The sequence below is a fragment of the Nycticebus coucang genome, chromosome 3 (genome assembly GCF_027406575.1).
Source record: "Nycticebus coucang isolate mNycCou1 chromosome 3, mNycCou1.pri, whole genome shotgun sequence".
Classification (NCBI taxonomy): domain Eukaryota; kingdom Metazoa; phylum Chordata; class Mammalia; order Primates; family Lorisidae; genus Nycticebus; species Nycticebus coucang.
The window spans coordinates 20175451-20202646 of NC_069782.1; the positions used below are offsets into that span (position 1 = coordinate 20175451).

The 27196-nt window shown below is 36.0% G+C and overlaps 1 protein-coding gene across 1 annotated transcript in view; it reads left to right on the top strand.

The window, feature by feature from the left end:
• The window catches only part of NUP37 (nucleoporin 37), a 56370-nt gene that overhangs the window by 24141 nt on the left and 5033 nt on the right, over positions 1-27196 (top strand). The window contains exon 6 of the mRNA XM_053582968.1: positions 22555-22645. Within this exon, the coding sequence (XP_053438943.1) occupies positions 22555-22645 (91 nt within the window). The remainder of the gene's footprint in view (positions 1-22554; positions 22646-27196) is intronic.

A 27196-nucleotide genomic window follows, 5' to 3' on the forward strand; every position in this document is an offset into this window, starting at 1 on the left:
AAAATTAGATCATTACAAACAAATGATGGCATTTAGATTCTTAAAACATGGACTTTACTAATCATAAGCATTTGGAATAATGAAACCTGCACAAGGGGAAAGTAAGTGTCCTGGCAAGCTAAAAAATACCTTCTGAATAGTGAACTACAGCCAGAGTGACCTAGGATTATACTACATAGTCTGTGGGGTTTTTTCTTGTAGTAGACTTTTGAGATTTTGTCGTAGACTAGTAAAATTCTCCAAAATTTTCGGAAACTGGCATAGGGTTGCCAACTTTTTATTTTGTCAAGTATAAGAATCTTAAAAGTTTACTACCTTCTACCACTATAATCATTTTGTAAAAAAAAAAAAAAAAAAAATGACTATTATTCTAAAAAGTAGAAAGGGCTTAACTTTATAGTAAGTCCTTTAATTTAAATTTAATGTCTTGAAAAATTCACTGTATTGCTCCTGAGTGTCTTATTTTGTAAAAATTCATGGTTGATAGTATTCTTGTTTGGCAAATATTTGCTCTCCTTTCTCCCTCCCATGGAAGGAGATTTTCTCACCTGATTTGGCTTAGCTTTGTGACTTGTTTAGGCCAATGTACTGTGCGCAGGTGTGACAGAAGCGGTTTTAAATGTTATACCTGGTTTGACTTGACCTCCTGTGCTCTGTCATCTGCTGTGAGATGAACATGTCCTAGTTAGCTACTAATCTCAGAATGAGAAACACATGGAACAGATAGGAACCCATCTGGCATTATGAAATGGAGCTTCCCATTGACCCATGAGGAAGACATTTATGCTACTTCTGTAAGCCATTGAGATTTGGGGATATATGTACAAGATCATCGTAGCAATAGTTAAGGAGCTAAATTTTGAAATTCATTAGCTTAGTTCACCAACCATAAGTAAACAATAACTCTGGCTATTAAAACCAAACCTCTTAGGCCAAAAGTTAAACAATATAGATAAGATTTTAAGAACAAATGAAAACAGAAGATACAAGTAAAATAAGTTTCAAGTAAGGAGGAGAAGTGAGTTTGTATACTCTCACAGCAAGAAAAGAAAGAATTTGAAGGAATGGACTACAATAGAAATACATTTCAGCACAACCACCTTCATTAACTTTAAGGATAAAATGCCAAGCCAAATGGCAACTATCTGATTTAGGTAGAGGAAAGATCTATTTATATACCCAAAATGACTCTTATCACTATACTAAAGTAATACCAGCCATAGACTAGATTTACACGTTGGTGGTAAAAGTACATTAATGAAATCCTAGACAAAGCCTATGTCATCTTGGGATTAGTTTTATATGCATGTGAAGTCATACTTTAAAAAGAATGCTAAGTAGAATATATAGAAGATAAATAAGGAAATAGAGAACTAGAACAACATTATAAACCAACTATAGTTAACATAAAACACTCCAAACATTAGCATAATTTGTGTTCTTCACAAATACACATGGAACATTCTCCAGAATAAACCATATGTTAGGCCTCAAAATAATTCTCAATAAATTTTTGAAATTTAAAATCTTACAGAGTATCTTTTTGGACTACAATGAAGTGAAACTAGAAACAGAAGAAATACTAGAAAATCTACAAATACAAACTGTTCTTGGGTTACAAATGAGATAGTTTCTGTAGCTTAAGTTGAGTTTGTATGTAAGTTAGAACAAATAACATTTACCTATTACCCATAATAGCCTGCATTTATAAGTCAGATGTTTGTAACTTGGAGACTTACTGAAATAGCCCCCATTGGTAACAACTGTGAGTTGTACTTCAACTGGATATTTGTAACTCAGAGGCTGCCTGTATGTAGAAATTAATATTGTACTCTTTAACAGCCAGTGAGTCAAAGAATTCTTGAGGGAAATTAGAAAATACTTTGTGATGAGTAAGAACAAAACAATATACAAAATTCATGGGATGTAGCAAAAGCAGTGCTATGAGAGAAATTTGTAGCTATCATACGTGTATCTACATTCAAAGTCCCAAATTAGTAACCTACCTATATCTTAAGAAACAAACAAACAAAAAAAAAAGAGTAAACTAAACCCAAAGCTAGCAAAAGGAAGAAAATAACAAAGATTACAGGAGATGAAGCAGAGAATAAAAAAAAGAGACTCAATGAAACCAAAAGTTTTGATCCTTTGAAAGATCAACAGAATTAACAAAGCCTTTTGTTAAACAGAAGAGGAAAAAAACAGAATACTCCAACTACTGAAATCTAAAAAAGTAGAAACATTACCAACCTTAGGAAATGAAGATTCTGCTATAATACTATGAACAGTTATACACCAACAAATTAGATAATCTAAATGAAATGGACAAATTACTAAAAACAAAAACTGAATCAAGAAAAAAAGAAAATCTTAATAGACTTATAACATGTCAAGAGATTGAATCAGTAATCAAAAAACTCCCAACAAAGAATACCCAGGACAAGTTGCTTCACTGGTGAATTCTGCCAAACATTTGAGGAAGAATCAACACCAATCTGTCTCAAACACTTCTAAAACATGGAAGAGGAAGGAATACTTTTTAACTGATTTTATGAAGCCAGCATTATCCTGTTACCAAAGCCAAACAGGGATATCACAAAAAAAGAAAACTTCAAACATCTCTTAAAAACACAGATTCAAAAGTCCTCATCAGTATCTAGCTAGATGTCTGGAAAACTCTCAGAAAAAAACCTAAGATCAAATATTCATGACAGTGGTCCCGGATACAACACCAAAAGCACAAATAGCAACAGAACAAATAAACTGGACTTATCATAAAGACACCTGCACTAGACTGTTTATGTCAGCTCAATTTACAATCGCCAAAATGTGGAAATAGCCTAAATGCCCCCCAACCCAGGAATGGATTAACAAGCTATGGTATATGTACACCATGGAATACTATTTAGCCATTAAAAGAAGTGGAGACTATACTGCCTTTGTATTAACCTGGATGGAAGTGGAACACATTATTCTTAGTAAAGTATCACAAGAATGGAAAAACATGAATCTATGTATTTGATTTTGATATGAGGACAATTAATGTCATGGTGGGGGTGGGAGAACGGGAGAGCAGAGAGAGAAGGGGGAAGGGGTGAGGAATGGAAAAGCAGAGGAAGGGAAGGAGGAGGGGGAGTGGGGTCTGGATATGTGACACACCTTTGGGAGCAAGGCACAATTGTAAGAGGGACTTTACCTAATAAATGCGATCAGTGTAACCTGGTTTCTTATACCCTTAATGAATCCCCAACAATAAAAAAAAAAACTGGACTTTAAAAACTTGTACCTATCAAAGGACACAATCAATAGAGTGAAAAGACAACTCACAGATGGGAGAAAATATTTACAAATCATATATCTGATAAGAGTCTTACATCTAGACATTTACAATGTGTGAACTCTTTTATAACTCAACAACAAAAAGACAGCCCAGTTACAAAATGGGCAAAGGATTTGACTAGACAGTTCTACAGAGAAGATACAAATGGAAAAAAAGCACATGAAAAGAATTTGACTGTCATTAGAGTAATGTAAATCAGACCCACAATGAGACACCACTTCACACTCACTGCTGTAGCTATTATCAAAAAAAAAACCATGCAAAATAACAAGTATTCATAAGAACGTGGATGAAGAAATTGGGGCCCTTAAACATTGTTGATAAGAACCTAAAATGGTGCAACCACTGTGGGAAACAGTTGTCAGTTCCTTAAAAAGTTAAATATGAAGTTACCATGTAACCCATCAATTTTACACCTAGGTACATGCCCCCCAAAATTTGAAACAGCTGTTAAAACAAAACTTATAATGGTAATATTCCTAGCTTTATTCATGGTAGCCAAGAGGTGGATACAACACAAATGTCTAACAGTGGGTAAATAAAATCTGTTACATCCATACATTAGAATTTTATTCATCCATAAAAAGTAGTGACATATTGATATGTTCTACAACATGGATGAACCTTCAAAATGATGTTAAGTGGAATAAGCTAGACCCAAAGGCCACATATTTTATGGTTCTGTTTATATAAAATCTCCAGAATAAGCAAATCCATTGAGACAGAAAGTACATCAGTGGTTGCCAAGAGTGAAGGGAAGGAAAGAATAGGAGTGACTGCTAGTGGGTGTAGTAGGGTTTCCTTTTTGGATGGAAATGTTCTGGAACTAGATAGTGATGATGATTGCACAACATAATGTACTAAATGCTCCTGAATTCTATTCCTTAGCATGATTAAAATAGTGAATTTCATGGTCCACCATAATAAAAAAGTTAACTTTAATGTGTAAAACATTATAATAGCTATAACCTATGAAAGAATATTACATATAACAAAGGAGATTATATCATGGGAGTGATCTTATAAGATCTATTCTAACAGTCTGCTATATAGAGCAGAAGGAATATTTCTCCCTTAGCCAATAGCTATTTAAATAAATAAATTTTAAGGCCGGGCGCAGTGGCTCACTCCTGTAATCCTAGCATTCTGGAAGGCAGAGGCAGATAGATTGCCTGAGCTCAGGAATTTGAGAACAGTCTGAGCAAGAGCAAGACCCCGTCTCTAAAAGAAAAAAAAAAAAAAAAAAAATAGCCGAGCATTGTGGCAGACGCCTGTAGTCCCAGCTACTTGGGAAGCCAAGGCAAGAAGATTGCTTGAACCCAAGAGTTTAAGGTTACTATGAGCTGTGATGCCACAGCACTCTACCCAGGGTAACAGAGACTCTGTCTCAAAAATAAATAAATAAATTTTAAAACAAAATAGTATTTAGTATTTTTATCTGTGCATATTTTCTGATGTTCAACTTTGATATTTCTAAGAGAAACACAATACTATAATCAGCTAATGGTTTTGTGGTTTTAGAAAAACCTTTTCAAAACAATCTGTCCCTGAATAGGTTCGTGAAATATATGTATTTTATTGAAAACTGACAAACTCTGAATCTAGCAGAATAAAGATTCATACCAAGGTGCTACTCGTAATGTGAAATATTATCATAGAAGATGATTAAATTTTATCTAAGATTTCATCTAGTATTCTGTGATCTAAGCAAATTTGTAAGAAAATGAGTTCTCATTTAATTCAGCAATCCTTTATTAATCTCAATGCCACCTTTTCTAATAAACATATTATAATGCTCATCATGCATTCTCAAATGAAACCTATAAAAAATAGAGGCATCAAAATACAGAATTAGGCTCGATGCCTGTAGCTCAAACAGCTCAGGCACCAGCCACATATACCAAAGCTGGCGGGTTGGAATCCAGCCAGGGCCTGCCAAATAACAATGACAGCTACAACCAAAAATAAGCCGGGCATTGTGGCAGGTGCCTGTAGTCCCAGCTACTTGGGAGGCTGAGGTAAGAGAATCACTTAAGCCCAGGAGTTGGAGGTTGCTGTGAGCTGTGATGCCACGGCACTGTACCCAAGGCGACAGCTTGAGGCTCTGTCTCCAAAATATATATATATATAAACATATATATAATTACAAAAAATTATTGTAATAATTATGTTATGCATTTCTATAAAAGGAAAACCATTTGTTATGAAATAACAGACCAGTGTGTGTATGTTCTCAGGTACAATGACATACGAAAACATGTGAGATAGTCTTTGTCGCTCTTTGCAACAAATAAGATTGGATATCAGAAAAATAAGATAACAGGAAAATGTAAGCCAGAGGTAGCTCTAGGGATCTCTGATTTGCATAGAGTACAATGTAAATAGTGCCATCTGGAGTTTTGCAGTGTAATATCCCTGAGCAAACGCACAGTTTTAGAATAAAATCACATGTCAGTAGTAATAGAACAAAATTAAATATGATAAGAGGGAAATGCTGGGTTAAGGTTAGGAATAACATGGCAAGACAGATTATAGGATGTCAAATTGAAAAACTAAGAAATTATATTCTTGCAGATCAGCCATTTTATAATATATATAGTATTAAAATAATTCACTGTTTTACAATGGAAGGAAGTATTGACAAAGATTGTAGAAGATACCTCCTCTTAAAATGTTCCACCTTTCCACGGGTTTCAAAAGTTTGCTTTGTTGTTCAAAAGTCATATAAATGACTATCATCACTAGCTTTCATCTACTAAATGGCTTCAGCACCCTAATCATTAGGATAACCAAAAATGCCTGCTTAGGTACTGGAACCTAGATAAGAAGTAATAAGAATATGTGAGTAGGCACTATTCTGAGACTTTCGTATGAATCGACTCATTTAGTCCTCAAAGACCTTATATCATAGGTTATCTTATTATTCCCCTTTCATAGTACTCTGGCTCATAAGTACTAAAGTATAATGTTTCTACTTTAAGGTTTTTAGTGTTATGATGTTATTGAAAAAGCAGATGTGTGTATTACCTATCCTTATCGAAATCAAGCATTATGTAGGGCTTAATAAATTGGTAGACTTGTAGAGTCATATTTATAGAAGTGTCATCATCATTCTGTTGACAAAGAATTTTCTTTTTTTTTTAAGATACCTTTACCCAGGGTGGAGCCTGTGGCTCAGTGGGTAGGGCACCAGCACCATATACCGAGGATAGCGGGTTCAAACCCAGCCCCGGCTAAATTGCAACAAAAAAATAGCCAGGCATTGTGGCGGGCGCCTGTAGTCCCAGCTACTTGGGAGGCTGAGGCAAGAGAATCGCCTAAGCCCAGAAGTTGGAGGTTGCTGTGAGCTGTGTGATGCCACTGCACTCTACCAAGGGCGATAAAGTGAGACTCTGTCTCTACAAAAAAAAAAAAAAAAAAAAAAAACATAACTTTACCCAAACAGCCTAGTATCAATTCTTGAAATGAAGGTGTCACATTCTTTCTTCAGACCCTATTAGCCTGGTTATTCAGATGAGGAAGAAAATTAAATGCAAGCTGCCACAAAGAGCTGTGTGGTATCAGTAATGCTTCAGTAACAGGATTTGAATGCTGCTGAGAGAGTGATCTTTTTAGAGGATGGGGAAAATAATTTTGGAGGTAGATTGCTTTGGACAAAAGCAAGGTATTTTGTGACATCAGCCTTGCTTTATTGCTTCAGAAGTCATCACAGAAATTAAAAGAATGCCCTTCTGTTAGGTACTCAGTGAGTGAGTGGATGAAGATATGAATGCAACTGTTATATGTGCTGCATCTTCTATAAAATATGGCACCATTACCAAAAGAAAAAGCATCTGACAGGTGTGTTTAGTAAAAGAAATTTTCAAGTAAATCATGGTAGGGTGGCACCTGTGGCTCAAAGGAGTAGGACGCCGACCCCATATGCCAGAGGTGGCAGGCTCAAACCCAGCCATGGCCAAAAACTACAAAAAAAAAAAAGGAAAGCACTCAAGTAAATCATGGGCTTGTGTGCCATTCAATCTCATGTTCAACACCATTTTCCTTGTGGTCTTTCATCATCTGTACGGTATACAAACATACACGTATACACAGACATACAAATACACATAAGTTAATTGTATATATACATATACACAGGATGATGCAAATAATGATGTTTGTGTCTGTGTATGTTGTATTTATATATTCATATGCACAAGAAAATATAAATAATGATATTCATAGTTATGACCCAGCATCATCAAAAGAAGACAGAAATTGTTATGAGAGGTGAAGAAGTACTATTCCATTTAGAAAGATTTATTATCTTCCATAGCCAAAAGAAGGTAAAAGTAATACTTAAGTATTGAATGGGTTAAGCTTATTATTTTAAAAACTCACTAATGCAGAACATCTTATTCCCAGTCAATGCCAAATAACAGATGTTCTTGTATAATAGAAACAGTACCATTCTGTAAGAACAAGCCAGATCAACAAGTATTTATTAAACATGTTTAGTGTAGCCAATATTTAGTACTTTGGGGGATACAAAAGAAATAGAAAACCCAGTACTCACTGTAACTACAAAGGATGTCAAAAGTAAATCCCCTTCCTGTCCTCCTCACGCCTCGATAATCTTTTAAAATATTAGATAAAAATTTATGGTGAAGAAACAAAGACTTCTAGAAACCAGGGAATTCTTGGTTTAAGACTAATCTAATAGAGGCATATAATGTGCCATTCACTTTCTGTATAAACATGGAATATTTGTAGTTGTCATGTTATAGCTGGATCATTGTTTAAGAGAATGAGCAAAGAGGTGATATATAAAAAATAAAAAATAAGATTTTCTATTTTAGGAATGTAGCCAGATCACTGGATAAGGGAATACTTAAATTACCTAAGCTAGTCACTAAGCCAATAGTAAGTTTTTTGAAAAATATTACAAGAGGAAAAAGCACGTTTATCAAATGTCTCCTATGTACCACGTGCTAGCTTAGTTTTTTCTCCATATTACTTCTATTTATGTACATTTGAGGGCCTTTAAGATCCATAATGTTCTTAAAGTGCTCGTCCTTTAAGAAGGAGAAGTGTTCGTCCTCCTCCCATACCCCAAATGAGATCACAAAATATGTGGTATACTTATTTAAAACCCGTCCTTCTGAGAAGCAGAAAAAAGATGAGTGAGAGCCTTCTGAAGATAGGTTGATGAAACATTCCTTGGGAGGTAATCCACATTTATGATTGCATAAGGCATGCCTAAATAATTCTAAGTACAATGTGAAGTCAGCATAATTTATATTATTCATTATAATATTATGCTTAAATAATTCAGGAAATAAAGTTCCCTGCTGTGTTCTAAAATTCTCTCTGATTGTAAGATTTTAAACCAAGATCAATTGTTACATAATTCTAACAAAAACCTTGAGAGTGGAATAAAATTGAGAGCTAGTGTTAACCTTGGTAATACTTTTCCTTCAGGAATGGAAAATAAAGATTATGTGTCTTTAAAGGAACTCTTCAAATATTATACTAAAACCTGATGATATTTGCAGACTTCTTTAAACTTAAATGCAATGAGACAGTACGTTAAAGATTGTAATAGAGTAAAAGTTAATAACATGATGAAAAATTTTTCTAAAATTCTACGTGATTGTGTCCTGGTAGTAACCACTCACTCTGTAGTACTCAACACTTTGTTGTGTTTCTCATGTGCCCTTATGTGTGGATCAGTGAGTAGAGTAACTTAAGCTTGCTTTACATGGCCCTCGTGTGGTTACAGTAGGTGAGTTATATAAATGGGAATTATATCCATAACATTTTTTAGGTTTATTTTGAGGATCCATTCATGTGAATGGTAAGGAGTACTTTATAGCTTCAGTATTTATAGCTTTAGTATTCAGCATATAGTCAAATTTTAAGTTGTAAAGTTTATCAAAATTTTTCTTAGAAAAAATGAAATTCTAATATATTCTGGGGAGTTTTACTGGTGTTTGTGTTAAGGCTTATGTTAAAGAAAAAGCTTTCTACTCTAAATGCCTTAAAGATGAAATCATTATATGTTATTTGTTTGAAAACTACCATGTGGTATTTCTTTGCAGTTGAAAGTTTAATTTTGAGCTTTATTTTTACATGTGGCAAAATTTCTCACAATTCCCATCCTACAAAAATGTTAATGTCTATATAAGTTAAATGAGATATTAGTAATGCTCCTCTGAGGTAGCCTCAGATAATTTTTCATATTTGTGTAATAGTAGTTTCTGCTGAATTTGTTTATAATTTCAAGGAATCAAAATGAAATAGCAAAGTATAAGTTTAAAAGATTTTTTGTACCTTAGATATATTGTATTTTGTATGGTATAGTTATTAATATTAAGTTTGAAAAAGGCTACCTCCTACTTTCCCTCTCCCCAAGAAGAGGTTGTTATATTTGAAACATTGATACATACTGTAAGTAATCTTACAAAATTTTTAACTTTCAACTATCATGTCATTTTGTTGTCTCTACTTATAAGGCTTTTGCCTAGCTGACAATGTTCTTCATGGCTTGAGCCATAAACCAAGTTTATTCACCACTCTAACCTACCATATCTACTGTCAAAATTTTTCAATTTAATCCCGAGATTTGTGCTTTCAGTAATATAGTTCCTCATCTCTGGACTTCTTTTGCACTTAAAACCAGATATTTTAGCACTAAATTATTCTGTAATGTGTTTCACTTTCCTTTCTGATTGTGCGCTTACTTACTAAGGAAATATACCATGGCTTACCCTTCTTTTAATCATCCCTAATATGATGAGTAACTTAATGATTAATTATTTGGAAATGAGAGTGAAAATTCTCGTTTTGCTGTCACAAATTCAGTGAAAACTAATGTTTCTTGTCTGAGAACACTGGAGGTCCCTTTCATGTACCCAACAGCATTGTACAATTGCCTTCTCATCCTTATAACATCTCTGTATTACTTTTGTTCTTGTTCTCATATTTAATTAATCAATGCACTAGTTCATGTGCTTCAGTCATGATGTATTTTAGCTTTACCAATTAGAGAGGACAAAGTGGATACAGATGTGTGATTTAATGTCATCCATTTCTTCTTTTGTCTGTGTTGTCAAAAACATTTGGTAGCAGAAATTGTTTTCTACAGTGAACCCCTTAGCAGACAATGAGCTGCCCATTAAAAATAGAGAACAAACAAATAAAAAGAACAGAGTATTACTCAGGAAATCTCTTTCTGAATTCTCAAACAGAACATCTCCCTCTACTAATTGTCAGTTTAAAAGACCTTTGAGAATAACTAGGATATCCCCAATATGCCAACACTCAATTTATGGGACCTTTTTGCTAATAAACGGGATAATGACATTTAAATACCATATGGTAGGGATACTTAATATTCTGCTGAAAAGCACTCAGCCTGAAATGAGGCAATAATTTTAGCAATAAACTACTAAAAGTAAAATAAGTACAATTCATAATCTTAGATCTGGGTAGCTGTTCATCCCTCCATTTTACAACTAAATCTAAGAGTTCTATTTAGGACTGCACTCTTGGGAGGGGTGGAGATGTTCATTAGAATTGTATTTCAAATTGGGTTAAACAGTCATTTTATTTTACTTGAGAAGTGGTGCTATACTTAGTGCTTTTTGATTCAGTCTGTATTGGCTTCTTAGTGTCAACAGATTAACTTCACCTGAAAAGCTTTTCCTTTGAAATTTTTCTTACAGACATTTAAATATGTACATATGTACATTTCATGTAGTCCTAGTTTTAGCCAAGTTTTTTAACCTGAAAAACATTTAAGCCATAATTTTTTACTTTTATATGTGGTCTGTAATCTTTTCATGTGTTTTATGTTTATTATGAAGGCTGAAAGCTTTTCTCTATGATGCACCACTTTCCCAAAAAGTATCCTTCTGTGGTTGCAGTTGACATTTAGGTAATTTTATTTCTTATAAACAAGTAAATATATTGGAAAATAAATTTGGAAATATTAAAACTTAAATTTCCAAATTGTGACTTTTTTCCCTCTTGTGGTAGAAACCCCTTATCCTAAACCAGTAGTTTTTTTAGGTAACAAAGTGTCAATAAATTCAGAACATCATTTTAAAAGAATGCCCACTTACCTTATTTTAATATACATATGGGCATTCTTTTTTCTTTTTTTTTTTTTTTTTTTTTTTATTGTTGGGGATTAATTGAGGGTACAATAAGCCAGGTTACACTGATTGCAATTGTTAGGTAAAGTCCCTCTTGCAATCATGTCTTGCCCCCATAAAGTATGACACACACCAAGGCCCCACCCACCTCCCTCCTTCCCTCTTTCTGTTTCCCCCCCCATAACCATAATTGTCATTAATTGTCCTCATATCAAAATTGAGTACATAGGATTCATGCTTCTCCATTCTTGTGATGCTTTACTAAGAATAATATCTTCCACGTCCATCCAGGTTAATACGAAGGATGTAAAGTCTCCATTTTTTTTAATGGCTGAATAGTATTCCATGGTATACATATACCACAGCTTGTTAATCCATTCCTGGGTTGGTGGGCATTTAGGCTGTTTCCACATTTTGGCGACTGTAAATTGAGCTGCAATAAACAGTCTAGTACAAGTGTCCTTATGATAAAAGGATTTCTTTCCTTCTGGGTAGATGCCCAGTAATGGGATTGCAGGATCAAATGGGAGGTCTAGCTTGAGTGCTTTGAGGATTCTCCATACTTCCTTCCAGAAAGGTTGTACTAGTTTGCAGTCCCACCAGCAGTGTAAAAGTGTTCCCTTCTCTCCACATCCACGCCAGCATCTGCAGTTTTGAGATTTTGTGATGTGGGCCATTCTCACTGGGGTTAGATGATATCTCAGGGTTGTTTTGATTTGCATTTCTCTAATATATAGAGATGATGAACATTTTTTCATGTGTTTGTTAGCCATTCGTCTGTCGTCTTTAGAGAAAGTTCTATTCATGTCTCTTGCCCATTGATATAAGGGATTGTTGGCTTTTTTCATGTGGATTAATTTGAGTTCTCTATAGATCCTAGTTATCAAGCTTTTGTCTGATTGAAAATATGCAAATATCCTTTCCCATTGTGTAGGTTGTCTCTTTGGTTTGGTTATTGTCTCCTTAGCTGTACAGAAGCTTTTCAGTTTAATGAAGTCCCATTTGTTTATTTTTGTTGTTGTTGCAATTGCCATGGCAGTCTTCTTCATGAAGTCTTTCCCCAGGCCAATATCTTCCAGTGTTTTTCCTATGCTTTCTTGGAGGATTTTTATTGTTTCATGGCTTAAGTTTAAGTCCTTTATCCATCTTGAATCAATTTTTGTGAGTGGGGAAAGGTGTGGGTCCAGTTTCAGTCTTTTACATGTAGACATCCAGTTCTCCCAACACCATTTATTGAATAGGGAGTCTTTCCCCCAAGGTATGTTCTTGTTTGGTTTATCAAAGATTAGGTGGTTGTAAAATGTTAGTTTCATTTCTTGGTTTTCCATTCGATTCCAAGTGTCTATGTCTCTGTTTTTGTGCCAGTACCATGCTGTCTTGAGCACTATGGCTTTGTAGTACAGACTAAAATCTGGTATGCTGATGCCCCCAGCTTTATTTTTATTACAGAGAACTGCCTTAGCTATACGGGGTTTTTTCCGGTTCCATACAAAACGCAGAATCATTTTTTCCAAATCTTGAAAGTACGATGTTGGTATTTTGATAGGAATGGCATTGAATAGGTAGATTGCTTTGGGAAGTATGGACATTTTAACAATGTTGATTCTTCCCATCGATGAGCATGGTATGTTCTTCCATTTGTTAATATCCTCCGCTATTTCCTTTCTGAGGATTTCATAGTTTTCTTTATAGAGGTCCTTCACCTCCTTCGTTAGGTATATTCCTAGGTATTTCATTTTCTTTGAGACTATGGTGAAGGGAGTTGTGTCCTTAATTAGCTTCTCATCTTGACTGTTATTGGTGTACACAAAGGCTACTGACTTGTGGACATTGATTTTATATCCTGAAACATTACTGTATATTTTGATGACTTCTACGAGTCTTGTGGTTGAGTCTTTGGGGTTCTCTAAGTATAAGATCATGTCGTCAGCAAAGAGGGAGAGTTTGACCTCCTCTGCTCCCATTTGGATTCCCTTTATTTCCTTGTCTTGCCTAATTGTATTGGCTAGAACTTCCAGCACTGTGTTGAATAGTAAAGGTGACAGAGGACAACCTTGTCTGGTTCCAGTTCTAAGAGGAAAAGCTTTCAGTTTTACTCCATTCAGTAAAATCTTGGCTGTGGGTTTGTCATAGATAGCTTCAATCAGTTTTAGAAATGTGCCACCTATGCCTATACTCTTCAGAGTTCTAATTAGAAAAGGATGCTGGATTTTATCAAATGCTTTTTCTGCATCTATTGAGAGGATCATGTGATCTTTATTTTTGCCTCTGTTAATATGGTGGATAACGTTTATAGACTTGCGTATGTTAAACCAGCCTTGCATCCCTGGGTTGAAGCCTACTTGATCATGATGAATGACTTTTTTGATGATAAGCTGTAATCTATTGGCTAGGATTTTTTTGAGAATTTTTCCATCTATGTTCATGAGTGAGATTGGTCTGAAATTCTCCTTTTTGTTTGGGTCTTTTCCTGGTTTTGGTATCAGGGTGATGTTTGCTTCATAGAATGTGTTGGGGAAGATTCCTTCTTCCTCAATTTTTTGGAATAATTTCTGCAGTACAGGAATAAGCTCTTCCTTGAAGGTTTGATAGTTCTGGAGTGAAGCCATCTGGACCAGGGCATTTTTGGGTTGGAAGCTTTTTTATTGTTTCTTTGATCTCAGTGCTTGAAATTGGTCTGTTCAGGAGCTCTATTTCTTCCTGGCTGAGTCTAGGGAGAGGGTGTGATTCCAAATATTGATCCATTTCTTTCACATTGTCAAATTTCTGGGCATAGAGTTTCTGGTAGTATTCAGAGATGATGTCTTGTATCTCTGTGGGATCAGTTGTTATTTCCCCTTTATCATTTCTGATTGAGGTTACTAGAGATTTTACTTTTGTATTCCTCGCTAGTCTGGCCAATGGTTTATCTATTTTATTTGTTTTTTCAAAAACCAACTCCTTGTTTCATTAATTTTCTGAATGATTCTTTTGTTTTCAATTTCATTGATCTCTGATTTGATTTTGGATATTTCTTTTCTTCTACTGAGTTTAGGCTTAGATTGTTCTTCTTTTTCCAATTCCATAAGATCTCTTGTGAGATTGTTGATGTGCTCTCTTTCAGTTTTTCGAATGTAGGCATCTAAAGCGATGAATTTTCCTCTCAAAACTGCTTTTGCAGTATCCCACAGGTTTTGGTAGCTTGTGTCTTCATTGTTGTTATGCTCAGGGAAGTTAATGATTTCCTGTTTTATTTCTTCCTTCACCCATCTGTTATTCAACAGAAGATTGTTTAGTTTCCATGCCTTTGGGTGGGGTCGAGCATTTTTGTTAGAGTTGAGTTCCACCTTTAGTGCCTTATGGTCTGAGAAGATACAAGGTAAAATTTCAATTCTTTTCATTCTGTTGATATTTGTTTTGTGTCCCAGGATATGATCAATTTTGGAGAATGTTCCATGGGGTGATGAGAAGAATGTATATTCTTTATCTTTGGGATGGAGTGTTCTATATGCATCTATCAAGCACAGTTGTTCTAGGGTCTCATTTAAGTCTCTTATATCCTTGTTTAATTTCTGTTTAGAGGATCTGTCCAGCTCTGTAAGAGGAGTGTTAAAGTCCCCTGTTATTATGGTATTATCAGATATCATATTGCTCAGACTGAGTAAGGTCTGCTTCAAGAATCTGGGAGCATTTAAATTGGGTGCATAAATATTTAGAATTGAAATGTCTTCTTGTTGTATTTTTCCCTTGACCAGTATAAAGTGACCATCTTTGTCTTTTTGGACTTTAGTTGCTTTAAATCCACATGTATCTGAAAATAAGATCGCAACTCCTCTTTTCTTCTGAATTCCATTTGCCTGAAAAATTGTCTTCCAACCCTTGACTCGGAGCTTTAATTTGTCTTTTGAAGCCAGGTGTGTTTCTTGCAGACAGCAAATGGATGGCTTGTGTTTTTTAATCCAGTCAACCAATCTATGTCTCTTCAGTGGGGAATTCAAGCCATTAACATTTATTGAGATAATTGACAAGTGTGGTAGTATTCTATTCATCTTATTTTGTGAGAGTCCATTGCTTAGTTTTATCTTTTGCAACAGTGTGGAGGTTAGGTTCTGTCCTTTAATTTCTGAGTTCTTACTTTGCTGCTGATCCATTGTGGTGGTCAGTGTGCAGAACAGGTTGAAGTATTTCCTGTAGAGCTGGTCTTGTTGTGGCGAATTTCCTCAATGTTTGTATATCCGTAAATGATTTGATTTCTCCGTCAGTTTTGAAGCTTAGCTTAGCAGGGTACAGAATTCTGGGCTGAAAATTGTTCTGTTTAAGTAGATTAAAGGTAGATGACCATTGTCTTCTTGCTTGGAAAGTTTCATTAGAGAAGTCTGCAGTCAATCTGATGGATTTGCCCCTGTAGGTCAACTGGCGCTTACTCCTGGCAGCTTGCAGAATCTTTTCTTTTGTCTTGACTTTGGACAGGTTCATCACAATGTGTCTTGGAGAAGCTCGGTTAGAGTTGAGGTGACCTGGGGTCCGATATCCCTCTGAAAGCAGTGTGTCAGAATCTTTGGTGATATTTGGGAAATTTTCTTTTATAATATTCTCTAGTATGGCTTCCATTCCTCTGGGGCATTCTTCTTCCCCTTCTGGAATTCCTATAACTCGTATGTTGGAACGCTTCATAAAGTCCCATAATTCTGACAGTGAACGTTCTGCTTTCTCTCTCTTCTTTTCTGCCTCTTTTACTATCTGAGTTATCTCAAAAACTTTGTCTTCTACCTCTGAAATTCTTTCTTCTGCATGGTCTAACCTGTTGCTGATACTTTCCATTGCGTCTTAAGTTCCCTGATTGACTGTTTCATTTCCTTCAGCTCTGCTATATCCTTTTTATATTCTTCATATCGTTCATCACTTATTTGATTCTGTTTTTGAATTTCCTTTTGGTTATTTTTCACTTTATTAGCAATTTCCTTCATTGTTTCCATCATTTCCTTCATTGTTTTCAACATGTGTATTCTAAATTCCCTTTCTGTCATTCCTAACATTTCTGTATAGGTGGAATCCTCTGCAGTAGCTACCTCATGGTCCCTTGGCGGGGTAGTTCTGGACTGGTTCTTCATGTTGCCTGGAGTTTTCTGCTGATTCTTCCTCATGGGTGATTTCTTTTATCTGTTTACTTGCCCTAATTTTCCTTTCAATTCCTCTTGCTCTTTAAGTTCTTGTGCCTGTGGACTAAGGGTTACAGGACCAGAAGGGTGAGAAGGTTGAAGAGCAAAAAAGCGATGAAAGAAAGGAGGACCGAGTGATAAGAAAAAAAGGAAAAAAAGAAAAATAGAGAAAGGAGAGTGGTTGGGTGAAAGGAATATTGACAAAAAGAAGAGTGGCACAGAAAGAGGGAGACAGAGCAATATAGGTGTACAGTAGGGTACTTTGATACAACCTTAAAAAAAAAAAAACACCTTCTGGGGGTGCCCAGTGGGGTGGTTCCCTTGAGGTCAGCAGCTCTTTGCTAACCTGATCAGACACAGTACCCCACCTCCACCAAGTAGAGAGGAAAGACAAAAATGCTATAAATCAAACCAAAACAAGCAAACAGAAAACTTTACGGGATAAAATTGGCTGGAAAAACCAAATAATAGTGGTAGAAACACTAACAAAAATGAAGTTCTGATTATTGAAATATGCAGCAATGGGAAATTATAATTAAACTAGAAAAATTGAGAAAGAAAAAGGATCTGTATGGAAAAGGTTGAACTTAAAAAACAAAACAACAATCTAGAACGTCAAAATAAACAAAAAAAACAACCAAACCAAAAAAAAACAAACAAACAAAGAAACAAAAAAAAACACACACGCAACCAAAAACAAAGCAGTATGTATATGTTATTGAATATTGTCTGGGCAACACGTGGTCTTCTGGGGTATGAGATGTTAATCACAGTTCTGATACGACTGGAGGCTGCTAGTTTCTCGAACCCCAGCAGGTAGACACCCTAAATCTCTCTTCAGCCCACTTAAAAGGCACTTTGAACTTGTTCACTTACTGAGCAGAAGCTTTCTCAGGGAAGTGCTTGCTGCTGGAATCACTGCTGAAGTGGCTATCCACTTACCCTGTGTGTCAAAACTGGTCTCCCTCTGCCCCGGAGGGTTAGGGCTGCAAGGTGGCTCAGACCCCGCCCTTAGGCTACTTGGTCGCTGGGTTACCAGCTCCCACCCAATTCCAGCTCTGCGACCCTGAGGGCGGAGCTTGCCAGGGCAGATCGCTCACAATGTCTGCCTGTGACCCAGAGCCAAACTCTATTAGCTCCGTCTGGCTCAGCGGCTCAGACTGGGGCCCTAGGTAAAGGCCAAAGTTCTCCGCACTCCCGCTCAGGCTCTCCCCAAGGCAGTTCAGCTGAGTGCCAAGTCCAAAGACACCAAAACAGTTCACAGGTAAGGCCTTTCTGGTTTGCAGTCTCGCTGCTACTGAACTTAACAGTTGCGGGTGGGTTTAGGCGGATTGAACACACGCGACCACTTGCCAGTTTTCCACTGTTTTAGTCCTCCTCTTGGGGTCCAGAAGTCTCTCGCTGACTCCCTGTATCCTCTCAGGGGTGATGATAGGCAGTTCCCACCAGCCAGAGATGCCTGGAGTCCTATATCCCCAGACTCACGGTGCCCAGATGCAAGGAAGCTGTTACTCGGCTGCCATCTTGCTCCACCCCCATATGGGCATTCTTTTACATGTATATATGTATGAGTGATCATTTTCCATTCTTGTCATTAGAACAAGGCTTTTTTCCTTAAGGTTATGAGTCCGTTGACTGGCATTGGACTTCTTGTTGTGTGTGAACCATAACCATAATACATTGCAATGAAAACAACAGTCTAAAGCAGGCGTCCTCAAACTTTTTAAACAGGGGGCCAATTCACTGTCCCTCACCATTGGAGGGCCGGACTATAGTTTAAAAAAAAAACTATGAACAAATTCCTATGCACACTGCACATATCTTATTTTGAAGTAAAAAACAAAACGGGAACAAATACAATTCACACCACTTCATGGAGCCTGCTGGCCGTAGTTTGAGGACGCCTGGTCTAAAGCAATCTTAAGTCAGAATACATCTAGGTTTTTATGATTTTTATTGTTTGATTTTTTTTTAGTGGTCACACATACCTAATTTAAGAATGTTTTTTTCTTTTAGAAACTTACTTTTAATTTCATATATTGTGAGTTTATGTAATGTTAAATATGTAATTACATTAATAAGCATGGGTTTACAACACAAAGAACCCATATTTCTTCTTGGTAAACACATAATAAATACATGTGTGAGCATTTTCAGAAATAATCTGATTCTTGTCAGTTCTATAGAGGGAAAAAGGAAGAATCTTTAAAAGGTCTGTTAAGAGAGCTACTTGCATTATTTTGACTACATTTTAAAACATACAAATTCATCCCTACATGGATATATGACAATAACACAAAACCTAAGGGAAAAAGAGATGATTTGAGTTTACCTTACAAAAGAAGACCACCTGAAAAGCTTTGCTTTTTGCCATTCATACATGTGATTGTTTTAAGATTGTTTTTGTCAGAAAATAAGAGAAAGTTTTTTCTTTCTTCACTGGTATTAGTAGTATGAGAGGAAAAAAAGAAATGGGAGGTACAGCCAATTTGGAAAACTGTTTACCAACACCTGTCTTGTAAATTTGAACATAACATTTATAAGCTGGGATCCACCAAGCCCATCCTTAGGTGTGTACCCAGCAAATAGGGGTGGGTGGGTGTGTCTCTGTATGTTGTGTGTCTGTGTATAAGGGGAAGGGGGGGTAATATGTAGATATCTATATTTACTAAGAGATATGTACAGGAAGATTTATAGCAGCATTATTGGTAATGACCCAAAATTGGAAACAACCTAAGTGTCTGTCAGCAGTAGAATGAAAAAAATATGTTGCAGCATGCTTAATTAATGGAAAACTATATACAGCAGGGAGAATGAACAAATTACCACATGCAGCAACGTTGGTATATCTTACAAAACCTAACAATGAGTAAAAGAAGCCAGGCCAAGAAAATACCTCACCTATGAAAATGAACATCACTTTTTTTGATGTTCAAAAACAGGTACACGTTAGCCGCGGTGTTAGATAGTGAGTACCTTCTCTAAGAGAGCAAGGAAATATTACAGGAAGGGAGTACGTGGTGACTTCTGGATCAGGAAGATACTGTGTTTTTCAGGGTGCTGTTCTCTTTGAGAGTGTTCTTTTTTGAATTATACATTTGAGATATGTGTACTTTTTACTATTTATGGTATAATTCAAAAAATTGTCAAAAAATTTAAAAAATGTGACTTTATCTTATGTAACTAATATTAACTAGATAAGACATGTAATAAAAACACAAAAAATGAGTGGAGCTCCAAATAAGGATCTCAGAAAGATTTAATGGTGGAATCTATCAAAAAAGAAATAAGACCTAACAACTTAAATTGTACCATCTGTAGCTAATTTAGTTAGGAAAACTCATTTCAGCCCAATTTGTTATATTTGCATACTTAGTACTTGGATTATGCAACCGCTCAGAATTATTAAATAACAATATAATTATAAACCATAAATCATTTTATCCTAGTCCCTTATAAAGTAATCTGTATCATCCTTCTCCTTTTTAAGTCTTTTTTTTTTTTAATACCAAGTTCTATTCAAGATAAAATACTGTTTAAAAATTAGGTGAATGGGGTGGTGCCTGTGGCTCAAGGAGTAGGGCGCCAGTCCCGTATGCCAGAGGTGGCGGGTTCAAATCTAGACCTGGCCAAAAACCAAAAAAAAAAAAAAAAATTAGGTGAATGGCTTGGTACCTGTAGCTCAGCAGCTAGGGCACTGGCTACATACACCAGGGCTGGCAAGTTCCAACCCAGCCTGGGCCTGCCAAACAACAATGACAGCTAGAACAAAAAAATAGCTTGATGTTGTGGCAGGTGCCATAGTCCCAGCTCCTAGGAGGCTGAGGCAAGAGAATCACTTAAACTGAGGTTGCTGAGGCATTTTACCAAGGGTGACATAGTGAGACTCTGTCTCAAAAAAATAAATAAATAAATAAAAATTAGGTGTATTATACTTTATTAATTGACCTGTTTTTATATGTATAATATTCTTAACCATCTATCTCACCTTTTTGTCTCCATCATTTGAAAGGAAAAAATCATGAAAGTATTCTGGTATATATTTACTCAATTGATTAACATATAATAGGTAACAAAAATCTATTAGAATAAGATCAAAAGAATAGAGATTTTAAACCCACATTTATTGGGGCTCATCGAGTTTTTAAGACAAATCCCCTCTGTTTCAATAGTGCCAAAATAAATTCTAGCCCAACACTTTGTTATGTAAAAATCAATAGGGAATTCCAGCACTCTGGGAGGCCAAGGCAGATGGATTGCCTGAGCTCATGAGTTCCAAACCAGCCTGACCTAGAGTGAGATCTCGCCTCTAGAAATAGCCAGGCGTTGTGGCGGGCACCTGTAGTCCCAGCTACTTAAGAGGCTGAGGCAAGAGAATCGCTTGAACCCAGGGGCCTGAGGTTGCTGTGAGCTATGATGCCACAGCACTCTACCATGGGAGACAAAGTAAGACTCTGCCTCTAAAAATAAATAAATAATTAAAATAAATAGAGAAGAAAGATTCAGTTGCCATAATTAATAATCTCATTCAGTGCAGGGAGTGAAACACAATTGCATAAACTCTTAGTAAATGGGATCTCCTTCTTCAATTAAATTGTAACTGTTTCCCTTGTATTCCAAATACAGATGAAGAGTGTTCATTTGGCAAGGGAAAGGAGTGTGCTTCTAAATTATTTGATCAAATAGATAATCATTTAGAAAAACAGTTGTTTTAGTTTATATGTAACTATGATGTTTCAAGAATTGGAGCCCCTGTAATTTCTACAATGAAGAAAAATATTTGAAGTAATGTGGTTTGGCGCAGAATAGTAGGATTGTCCAATAAATGTCTACTTTCTTTAAAATAAATATTTGCCTAGACATTGAAAATACGTTCCTGGAGTTTCTTGAAATTGTTTTTTGGTCCCTAATGAGATATGAACTACAAAGCCTAGAAGAAGTCCATGGCATTCTAATGAATGTGTTCAGTTCTTAAGGACCATAATTCTGTGGGTACGTTGCACCACCCACTGACTTCTGTCACCTGCTGTGCTAACTCTGTTCCACTCTATGCCAGCACTGGCTGAGTGTGAAGAATGAGCTGAAAACAAGCAGTCTGTGTTGGGAATAGCAATTCTCACAGAGAAGTACCATGAATGAGATTTTTGAGTCTCAGTGCTCCTCTGGGGCTGGAAAAGCAATTGAGATGGAGAGCCACGTCAGTGAGTAAACCAGTCCTTGTTATTGTGGATTTGTGACTATTATGGAGAGGGAGAGGAGGAAGAACCAAGTGCCTGTTCTTTCAGCCCATCTTTAACCTGGTAGCTATCAAGCTTGGCATCTTTAGGAGAGAAAACTGAAGAAATAAGCCAAATTAGAAAAGGTATGAGTAGGAAGTAGCCACTGGGAGGGAAACCCAAAGGTAAAAGGAATAAGCAGTATGGAAAATGGCTAAGTCATTAAATTTATGTTACTTCATATTAGCTTTTTTATGTTATTTTGAAAATGGGGGATACTGCCTTGTGTCTATATATATATATGTGGGGGGGGTATGTGTTTATAAGCAGCCATGGCAGAAATTATTATTAATTGAAATAACCACTAAAGTAGGAATGTTACCTGATTAGAGGACCTAGAAACTTTAAGATTTTCCCCACAAAATAAAAGAGTATATAAATAATTTAATTTGATTACTGTGTGACAGTGTTGCTGTGTTAGAGAGAAAAAGTATGTTGCTCTTTTTTTTTTTTTAGGATTGAGAATGGTAAACTTAAATTCTTCATACTACTTTCATGTTTTCTAAAAGCAGTTTTATAATTTTTTTAAAAAATACATATTAAGTACAAATACCTGTCTTAAAATCTATAGTTAATAGCTTTGAATAAATTCATGGAAATTTCATGTTTTTAGTAGTGATACATCAAGAATATTTAACATTACACTCCTGTTCTTTCATTAGGATTTGGAACTTGGAAGGAGTACAGACAGCTCATTTTGTTCTTCAGTCCCCTGGCATGAGTGTATGCTGGCATCCTGAGGAAACTTTTAAGGTGATTATTTATAACAGCTTTCTTTTATCAAACTAAAAAGACATATACAGATATAATACATGCACCACATAGAGGAGAAAAATTGATGACTTTTTCCACCCCAGAGATAGTAATTGGCACAGATTCATTTGGACTAGTCTAGAAATCTGCGCTTTTAAAAGTTTCTTTATAATTGTTAAAGTTTTTATTTGACAACCATCATCCATAAATGGCATTGATTCAGAGTGCACTTTTCCTGACCTTTAATAGACTGCCATCTAACATCTGATGGTCAATCTAATACTAGTGGGCAGTTTAAACTTACAAACAGAAAGCATTAGTGGCATAAGGCAAATTTGCTTGAGCTGTAGTAGTAGTCAATTCCTATTCAAGGGAGACCTTTCTAAAAGACTAAAAATATACTATAAGTTTTTACATTAATCAACCTTAATTTTTACTTCCTTAGGAAGGTAGTAATCATTCAACAGGAGTCTTCTCTTGAACTGCCACTGTATTTATTTTGTCTTTCACAGAATTTGAGACATTCATCTCTCTTAAAGTTAAATCCTTCAACTGTTCTCTGGAACTCATGCCAGTTCCTTAGGGCGCCCTGCTTTCGCAAGTTAGGTTTGATTAATCATAGCAAACATGTAGTGCTTATTTATGCCAGTCCATAGTCAGCATTTCACATGTCTTAGCTCATTGACTCCTTGGCAACTTTATGAGATAGATACTGTGGTCATGTCCATTTTACAGATAAAGAAACCAAGGAAGGCTCAGAGAAGTTAAATACCCAAGGTCACACATCTAGTAAATGGAAGAATTGGCATTTGAACTAACCTAAATGAGAACAACTAAATGAAATGAGATTCATTTCATTCTGAGTACATTGCATGTATTCTCTCATTTAATCCCTACAAAAAACTGCGAGGTCAGTAGCATTATTCTGTCCGTTGTGTAGGTGAGAAAACTAAAACACCAGAAGATTAAGTAATTTGCCCACAATCACATAGTTAATAGATTTGAACTCAATCTGGTTCAAATACTACAATGTTCTGTGCTACTTAAAATATTTCTTCCTTAGAAATTCAGTGTTTATTACTGTTCATGGTTCTGAAAAGTCCTAAAGGGAAAATTTCCCCCATAACATTTTTAGATTCAGCAGTTTTCCAAACTTGTTTAACTTTTTTACCCCTCTGCTCTTTCACCCAAAAACAGTTGAGCACAAGTTCAGAAGCAGTAAATAACAATGCAAAATTTTTGTTAGAACTGAGTTCTCAATCTGACTTCAACCTATAATAGTAACTAATGCGTTTTTGAGTGCAGAGAACTGTACTTTACGTGAGTTAACTCATACCATTCTCCCAGTAGTCTATGAAGTAAATACTGATATTAGCCCCATTTTAGTGGTGAGAGCCTGAAGCACACAAAGGTAAGTAATTTGTCCAAAATCACACAACTCCTAAAGGCAGAGCTGAAATCCACCTGGCAGTCTGGCTGTGGAGGCTACCTCTTACCCCTTTCATAGTTCGTAAGTTATACCTGAAATCCTCAAGATTTTTCGAATCAGCCTAAAAATCCCAAATATATTTAGTAGGTCCTGTAAGTTTTCCTTGATCTCTTCTCATTTCTAATCCTTCCCCACCCCAGACTACAAGATCTGACAGTTAAGTTCATGAACGCATCCTAGAAAAATGGCTACATGTCTCATTGCTGAATTTCACTTTTGAAGTACTCCCTTTAGGAAGCTATGGCATTGATGCCAGCATGTGGTCCACCTGTCAAAGCAATTTTAAAAGTTTTTTTTTTTTTTTTGGACTAGCCGTCAGAACTATCATTATATTACCCTTGATGTCTGGAATATCATCAAAATGTCTTCTGTTCAATATTTTCTTTATCTTTGGGTAAAGAAAAAGATCACTGGGGGTCAGATCAGATGAGTGAATAGAAGATTGTTCCAATGCAGTTATTGGTTTGCCAGCTAAAAACTCCCTAACAGACAGGCATGAGAGTTGATGCATTGTGATGGAAGAGCCATGAGTTGTTAGTGAAAAGCTCAGGTCATTTTCATCTAATTTTTTCACACAGCCTTTTTAGCACTTCCAGATAGTAAAGTTGGTTAACTGTCCAGTTGGTACAGATTCATAATGAACAATCCCTCTGGTATCAAAAAAGGTTAGCAACAACATTTTGACTCTTGATTTGGACTAATGAAACTTTTTTTGTCCTGGAGAATTGGCTGACTTCCATTGTGCACTTTGACACTTCGTTTCAAGGTTGTATTGGTTCACTAATGTTTCATCACTAGTGATGGCCCAAAACATCTTTCTCCCTCTCTATAAGGTCTTGGGAAACTTGACTCTCCTTTTTCTTTTTCTTTTTCTTTTTTTGTTCATCAGTGAGCTCCTTCAGAACCTTTTTTTGTACATACCTTTCTCATGCCAAGATTTTCCAATTTCTCTATTGATGTTTACTTAGTCGGCTATGCTTCTCACAGCTGATGATTTTGATGTACAGTTTGATCTGATTTTTGCAATGTTTTCGTCAGTTCTGCTCGTTACTGGCTACACTGACCTCTCTTCATCAGTGACACTTTCTCTCCCCTCAGAAAAACATTTAATCCTTTTGTACACTACCATATTCTTCATGCCATTATTCCCAAACTTGGACTAACCTGTCCCTGATTTCACTTCCACTCTTGCCAAGTTTAACAAGAAATTTAATGTTTGTTTAGTGCTCTAATTCAAACTCTGATGACAAAAACACACAACAATAATGAATGCCATTCAGCAAGACATCCCACACATTGATAGAAACACGGCTATGAGACATCACTATCCCATGGTTATGAACCTTACCAAGTTGTTTATACAGTGCTGCCGTCATAAGCACATAGAGACAAGTCCACAAACTTAATTATCAGACCTCACATAGCATACCACAAACCACTTACCAGTCTTCAGCAGTCTAGCCTTATAGGAAGAAATATATGTGCTCTATAGTTAGACCTGGGCTGAAATCCAGGCTCCATCATAGGCTAGGCTTGAGACTTTGAACAAGTTACTTTAGTCACTCTGAGACTCAGTTTCCTTATCTGAAAAATGGGATTAATGGTAGTAATTTTTTCATATGTTGGTTTTGACAATTAAATAAAGCAGGACATATAAAGCTTTTACTCATATGTTAAGCAGTGTGATGAAAATATGTCAAATGGTATATAAAACCAGTGTATGGTGCCCCATGATTGCATTAATGTACACAGCTATGATTTAATAATAAATTTTTTTAAAAAGCTTTTACTCAGTGTTAAACTGTTTTTGTTGTATATTTGTCAAAGACCTCATTTTAGTTATTGTTGGTAGTATTAGTATTGTTTAAGCATTTACCTGTTCTCAAAGAAAAATTTTAAATTACACCTCTTCTATTAAGAATACTGTAATTCCAAAGGCTACCTGTATTCTGAAGTAATTTCTTTTTATACCCCAGGTATTTTGCCTTAAGTTATTGTCAAGAATTCTCTTTTCTACATGGAAAGCTTTTAGAAATCAAGAATTAATGTCTTTTGGGCAGCGTCTGTGGCTCAAAGGAATAGGGCGCCAGCCCCATATACTGGAAATGGCAGGTTCAAACCCAGCCCCAGCCAAAAACTGCAAAAAAAAAAAAAAAAAAAAGAATTATGTCTTTAAATGACTTATTTTGGAATTAACAGTGTTTGATGTGTATATGTATATAGAGTCTATCCTCATTATTCACAGATTTTGTATTTGCAAATTTGCCTAAAATTTGTTTATAACCCCCAAATCAAAACTCTTGGCACTTTCTTAGTCAGAGACGTACTGAGAGCAACAAAAAAATTAAGTCAGCTAATGTGCACCTTCCCAGCTGAGTTCAAACAAGGTAACACTCTAGCTTCTTGTTTTAGCTCTCATACTATAAATGAGTGTCCTTTTCATGGTCCATTTAATGCCGTGTTCGTCACATTTCTGTGCTTTTTGTTGGTGATTTTGCTGTGTGAAATGGCCCCCAAGCACAGTAGTGAAGTGCTGTCTTATGTTCTTAAGTGTGAGAAGGCTGGGCCATGCCTATGGAGAAAATACACGTGTTAGATAAGTTTTGTCAGGCATGAGTTACAGTGCTTTTAGTTGTGAGGTCTATGTTAATGAATCAAAACATATCTGTGTGTGTGTGTGTTTTGTATAAAAAATAAGGTGTCTTTGGGCGGCACCTGTGGCTTAGTGGGTAGGGCACCGAACCCATATACCAAGAGTGGCAGGTTTGAATCCGGCCCCGGCCAAACTGCAACAAAAAATAGCTAGGTGTTGTGGCGGTTGCCTGTAGTCCTGACTACTCGGAAGGCTGAGGCAAGACAATCACTTAAGCCCAGGATGGAGTTTGAGGTTGCTGTGAGCTATGATACTACGGCACTCTACCGAGGGCGACAAAATAAACTCTGTTTCAAAAAAAAAAAAAAAAATGAAATAAATAAGGTATCTTTAAACAGAAACACAATTTTCAAAAGGTATATATTGATCATTCATCAAAAATATGATCAGAATCAGGTAGAAACCTAAC